Here is a 6,573-nt window from a genome sequence, read left to right on the forward strand (position 1 = left end):
TAAAATCAGGTAGTTGTTCCTACAAATCTCTTTTAATATGTTTCTACTTTCCCTCTCATTTCTCTCTGTTCTCAATCCCAGGATCCTAAGCTAACCTTCTATAATACCAGAGAAGAGGGTGGGCCAAAGTGAGGACTCTGAGAAATTGTCCAAGAGCTGAACACTGGTGACCCCTGGGGTCTGGGCATTGCTCAGAGGATGGACACACTCTTTACTGAAAGCCTTGGTCCAGCCTACTTTGTTTCATGGTTGACTCATCATATCTTCTTTCCTTTGCCCAGCTCTTTCAAACCTAGACTTACCTCAATGCCAAAGCCAAATTCCACTTTTGTGACTGAGTTCCTCTTTGAAGGTTTCTCCAGCTTTGAGTGGCACCAAAGACTTGTCTTCTTTGTTGTCTTTCTAACTTTGTACCTGCTGACTTTCTCTGGAAATGTGATTATTGTGACCATTATTCACCTGGACCGTCACCTCCATACTCCCATGTACTTCTTCTTGAGCATGTTATCCATCTCTGAGACCTGCTACACTGTGGCCATCATTCCCCGTATGCTTTCTGGCCTCCTGAATTCTCACCAGCCCATTGCCACCCAAAACTGTGCCACTCAGCTCTTCTTCTATCTCACCTTTGGCATCAACAACTGCTTCCTGCTCACGGCCATGGGATATGATCGCTATGTGGCCGTCTGCAACCCCCTACGGTATTCAGTCATCATGGGTAAGAAGACTTGTGTCCAGTTGGCATCTGGATCACTGGGAATTGGCCTGGGCATGGCCATTGTCCAAGTAACATCTGTGTTTGGTCTTCCGTTTTGTGATGACTTTGTCATCTCCCACTTCTTCTGTGACGTGAGACCCCTGCTGAAGCTGGCCTGCACAGACACCACTGTCAATGAGATCATCAACTGTATTGTCAGTGTCTGTGTCCTTGTCCTACCCATGGGTCTGGTCTTTATCTCCTATGTCCTCATTATCTCCACCATCCTTAAGATTGCTTCAGCTGAGGGTCGGAAGAAGGCCTTTGCCACCTGTGCATCCCATCTCACAGTGGTCATCATCCACTATGGTTGTGCCTCCATCATCTACCTTAAGCCTAAGTCCCAGGCTTCCCTGGAGCAGGACAGACTCATCTCAGTGACCTACACCCTCATCACTCCCCTGCTGAACCCTGTCGTGTACAGCCTGAGGAACAAGGAAGTCAAGGATGCTCTGCGCAGAGCCATGGGGCAAAAGCCCCTCTCCCCTTAATGAAGAGAGGTTGTGAAGGCTTTTTCTCTGAGTTTATAAATATGTATTACTTTTTAATGCCATTTCAATAATGCCTTTAAATACGAGATCAAGAATACTAGACTAAATTAAATTGGGTGATAAAACTGGAGGTTTCCTTTTGAGGCAGTCATGCTTGTCTGTGCCTTCCATCAGAGCAGTTAGAAAATGACATGGCATATACTTAAGAATGTAGATAAAAAATGTGCATGTCTGGGTTATGCATACCCGGTGTGCTCACACGCACATGCACACAGGTGCACACATTCTTAGAATATTTTGAGTTACACGAATCCATTGAGACATAAAGGCCAGCAGGATTCTAAAAAGCTAATGAACAAAGGGTTTGGAAACCAACTCAGAAAAACTTTTCTGTTGTTGTTAAGGGTTTTGGAGTAATTTGTTCAACTTTTTACAAGTTAGTGAGGAGATATACATGCATATACATTTCTTTGGACACTGAAGGCTTTCTTATAATCTGTCTTTGCTGCTTGTTAATACCCCATCACAGCTTGGGAGATCTTTAAAAGGCTGGAGGAACATGTTCCAAGTAGATGGAACTACCCCACCTGAGTTGGGAATAAGAAACACAAAGGTGGGAAAGCTAAAAAGCATCAGCTACAGAGAACACAGAGGTGGGTTTTCCACAGTTCTGAGATGCCCAGATGAGAAAACTCAGATTGAAAAAGGGATCATGATGAAAAGCTTGAAACATTTCATATGTTCAACACAAAAGTGAAGAGGATGGATGTTGGAAGGGGCCAAGCAAAAGTATAGTTCCTTTCGCGGGATAGGCGAAAAATCTCTGAAATAGTGTTATAACCATAAACACTTTACCTACAACTTCTGAAAAAAAATTTTAATGAACAGAAGTCTGAAGAGTGACTTAAAAATTTTCCAGTGAGCTCCTAAGGCTGTTGGACTAAGTTTTTAGAAATTTCTTCTTGTATACTCCCAACTTTAAACCCGACTTTAAAACAGCACTTCATGACTGAGCATCACAAAAGGTAAAAGTGTATGCTCTGGTGCAAGGAAGGATCTCCCCTCTCTCATTCTTTCACTCCACTCTGGCCTTCAATAGTGAGGAACAAGCATGCCCTGCGTCTCAAGCCTAGTTTCTGCAGTATCCAGAATCCATCTGATCCAATGGAGTGATCCTTCAGAGGCAAAATAGCCTCTTGTGAGAGTGTCATGAAGTCTGCTGGGGACTGAAGGGTGGTCAAGTCAGTGGAAATGAACACATCCTTTAGGTCAAGTTAACATGTCTTGCTTTGCAAAAAAACACTGTCATGTGAAGTCTGGGGATAAAAGATATCTTTGCTTTAGTGTCCAGATTTCTAGAAATGATAGTGACAGTGCATTTCCGTGAAGTTGGAAAAAAAAAAAAACAATTTTAGAAAATGTGCTTAGCAGTTCTAGGTAAAAGCTGTCGTGTAAATGTCTGACAGCCAGTACCGCTCTGTCTTTTCTCTGAAGTTGTATTTCATGGGTGATGTGGCACATCACTGGATGACACCCCTTCCGGACCCCCACATCCATTCCCTCGGCTTCTGGGAGTGCCTTGTGCTGACAGCTCTCAGTTGAGTCCCTCTTCAGGAATTGTCCTTTTAAAGAGCTCCTTCTTCCAAAGGAAAGGTCACATTCCCTTTCCAGGGATACACATCTTTTATTGATTTGTCTATTTCAGTTTATTACATCACCTTAAGATAATTATGAAGGCCTCTCCCAGCCTCCTAGCTCTTATTTGTGAGATGGTCACATTTTTGCTATGACTACATCCCATTTTGACTTTTCTCTCTGCCTAATCCTACTTCCTTCACTCCCTCACAGGTGTAGATGCTGAGATCACTCCTTAATAAACTTACCGTGTTCAAATCTCTGTCTCAGAGTCTGTTTTCTGGGGATTCCAACCTGCCACATCTTAAGATCCCATTTCTAGAACTGCAATTCACATATCAGAGAACCCAAATTTTCACCCTTGATATAGTCTAATAAAGGCAGATCAGTGGCCTATGTTTTAATTTAAAAATTAGTTTCATTCTATTTATTGAGCTGCATTTACTGTGATTGAATTTACTTGGCAGAAGTGTAGTATTATCTTCTTGGAAACTGGTTAAAAAATTAAAATCTGAATTTCTCTCAGAATCCACAAGATGTCATTTTTTTCTCTCCAAAAATTCTCTGTGAGTAACTTCAGTTTCATTGCAGCCTGATACCACTACCCTGCAGTGAAATTGCTGATCACTGTCAGTGGTATTTGAAAAACTGAAAATAACAGGAAAGACTGAATGTGGGACTATGTCATTCCGATTTTCATGAAGGGAAAGAGAATCGGTGCCATAAATGAAATATACAAGTGAATTTGATTGTGATCCTGGGCCCATTTGTAGAATTAAATGTTCGTGGTGGGAATGTTGTGGAAGTTGAAGCGCTAAACAAGGACTTGGGCTTGGTAAGTAACTGTCCAGAGCCAGTCAGATGATCTATGGCAGGAAGACAACTCCACTCTCAGAGGTTGTATAGGGACCTAGGCTGGCAGGTGCCTCTGCCATCCTCAACATAAAGCTTCCAACTCTATGTTCAAGGAACTACTCCTATTGTCACCATGTCCCATTTAATGAGAAGAGGGAAAGAGTAGAGCCTTTCTTCAAGTTCTCAATTCCCCAGCATACTGACAAGGTGGATCATTTATCTGAGTCTTCACTTTAGAGGCGGCCATGGGACTTTGTCAAGTCAATGGGGAGCTACTAACTTGATTTTCAGAAAACCGACCCCTAACTATTGCAAATTCATGACAATTCGTGTCTGCCTAAAGCAAAATTTGCACTCTAGTCTGGCCTAGACCAATTTGGTAAGAGATTAGAGGTGATGGAGGCATCCCCATGGGTGAATCTAGGGTGAATTATTTTTATTCCAGTCATCTTTATATGTATTCCCTCTCCGGCATAGTAGAAAACATTTCATATATATTGATATATAAAGACATCTTTGTAAATACCATATTTTTGTGATCCACAAAATACTCAGGCTCTAACTTCATGCTCCCCATTCCTTTGGGAGCAGAAGATGTATGACTATCAAAAAGAAAATGTGGGCCAGATGTGGTGGCTCACGCCTGTAATCCTAACACTCTGGGAGGCTGAGGTGGGAGGATTGCTTGAGTCCAGGAGTTCGAGATCAGCCTGAGCAAGAGCTGCAGGCTCCATTTCTACAAAAAATAGGGGGGAAAAACTATCTGGGCATGGTGTTGCTCAACTGTAGTCCCAGCTACTCAGGAGGCTGAGGCAGGAGGATCGCTTGAGCCCAGGAGTTTGATGTTACAGTGAGCTGTGCTGAGGCCACTGCACTCTAGCCAGGGTGACAGAGTGAGACTCTGTCTAAAAAAAACAAATGGAATTTAGATGCATGAAAGATGGAAGAGCACAGTGAAGGGAGAGACCAAGGCATGGAGGATGAAGGAAACAGTCACACTGGAGCTTCTTGGGGAATGCATTCTGATCCTTTGTGCCTGGGTAATCACCACATAGGAACAGAATGACAAGGTAACAAATGACAAAATGCCTGGACTTCAAAGGACCTAAGAAATTGAATCTCAGAGACTGGCAAGTAACTTGGCTCAATCACACAGCTAGTTAGCAGCTTGAACTCCCAGATTTGTGTTCTATCCATAGCTTCCTGAAGCTTGGAGTGAGGATAAATGGAGAGGTAAAAGTGAATTGTGGTACGCAAGAAACTAGAAAATCTCTCAGAAAATGCGTCGCGAGCTGATAAAGCCTGGAATTTCTACCCATGCCAAGTACCTGTTCTTCATTCTGGTCATTTGGCCTCAGACCCTTGTCTGAAATAAGGGAAAAACTTGCTCTCTAGTCCAATGCCTGTGATGCTGACACACCGTATAGAACACTGTGGAGTAAGGTGTGATTAATGAATGCGGTTGCAAGACTGGTCCCAAGGCTATAACCCAAAATAAGGCGGCGGGAAAATAGCAGAGGAAGAGTCCTGGAACAACAGCAGGGAGCCTCCTATGGGAACTTTTCCTGGACTGCTGTTGCTGAAGAAATCTCTTCATTCATCAGACTTATTTACTACGTGAAGGTAAGTGACAAGGCTGTTCACTCTGAATCAGGCCATTTCTTATCTCCTTGAAATATTTTTTTTAAGATTTAGGAGAGTGTGAAGAAGGGTCATATCAGATACCTGTTTCAATTTTTAAAAAGCAAAAAGAAAAGAAAACAATAAAATAAAAAGAAACTTTCAGTAATTTCTTTCTGCTTTGTGGCCCAGAAAAATTCCTTGGAAAAAATAGGACTCATGGATATCTGCAAATTTTCTTCCCAGATATAATTCCTTAGGTTATTAATTCTAAAGCATGGGCACTCTGATCTCTCATTGGCTGCCATGAGCTCATGGTCAGCACTGGTAATATGTTCCCTCTCTTCCCTAGTGCTTTATCTAAGCCCCCAGTATAACTATCTTCATTGGCAGGGGCATGGTGGGCAGTAGTAGCAAAGACTGGGTCTCGTATTGGTGCTAAAAGTTTATAAATTTTTATAAATCGTTGCAATTTATGAAGAACTTTTAGATACAGCCTCTTACTTTTTCTTAGAAGAACTTTAGGAGGTAGACAGGATGAGTACTATCATTCTTATTTTACAAATGAAATACTAAAGCCAATGGATGTTTAGGAAGAGTCTTCCAAATCACAAACTTTGAAAGTGGGAGAGTCAGGATTTGAACCTATGTATTCTTCTGTATGGTTGAGTCTCTTTCTAATGTATGGCTTTGTAATAGGAGAAACTTAATCCCAATTACTCCATGATAGAAGCCTAAATATCTTGAAAACATAAAATGAAAGGGAAAATACACAAACTAAAATTGTCTAGCTCTTTTACCTGAGATCTTATTCCGTCCTGGACTCTTCTCAGATGAAGGATCTGATTATTATAATTTTTTGGAATTTCTCTAAAATGCTTAGTTCAATGCTATATAGAGATACAAGATATAAGTTCAAGATGTAAGTTTGGGAGATGTTAGAGGGGAAAAACAATTACAGGGGAATTCTAGAATAGACTTTATTTTTAGAGTCCTGTGGTTCAAGACTGCCTCTGATTCTGCTAAGAACCAAAAGCTCGTAGTAAGGTGAAGAGAGAGCATAAAAATTATCAACCTCACTGGCACCCCACCATGTCTTCTCATTCCTACAATACTTACAGTAATCAAGAGAAGGCATTTCTAATCTAGAACTTCATGTTCATGCATCTAGAAGAAAACAAACAAACTAGCTAACCTTGAATTTGCAGACACATC

General features: G+C 41.6%; 1 protein-coding gene across 1 annotated transcript; it reads left to right on the forward strand.

Annotated features, from left to right (window-relative positions):
* The first annotated feature begins 306 nt into the window (after positions 1-306).
* LOC105824461 (olfactory receptor 10J3-like) lies at positions 307-1,291 on the forward strand. Its single transcript, XM_012661898.1, has one exon. The coding sequence runs from the start codon at positions 307-309 to the stop codon at positions 1,246-1,248; it is 942 nt and encodes a 313-aa protein (XP_012517352.1). The 3' UTR covers positions 1,249-1,291.
* The last annotated feature ends 5,282 nt before the right edge of the window (positions 1,292-6,573 follow it).

This window comes from Propithecus coquereli, unplaced genomic scaffold (genome assembly GCF_000956105.1).
Source record: "Propithecus coquereli isolate 6110/MARCELLA unplaced genomic scaffold, Pcoq_1.0 Scaffold74, whole genome shotgun sequence".
NCBI lineage: Eukaryota > Metazoa > Chordata > Mammalia > Primates > Indriidae > Propithecus > Propithecus coquereli.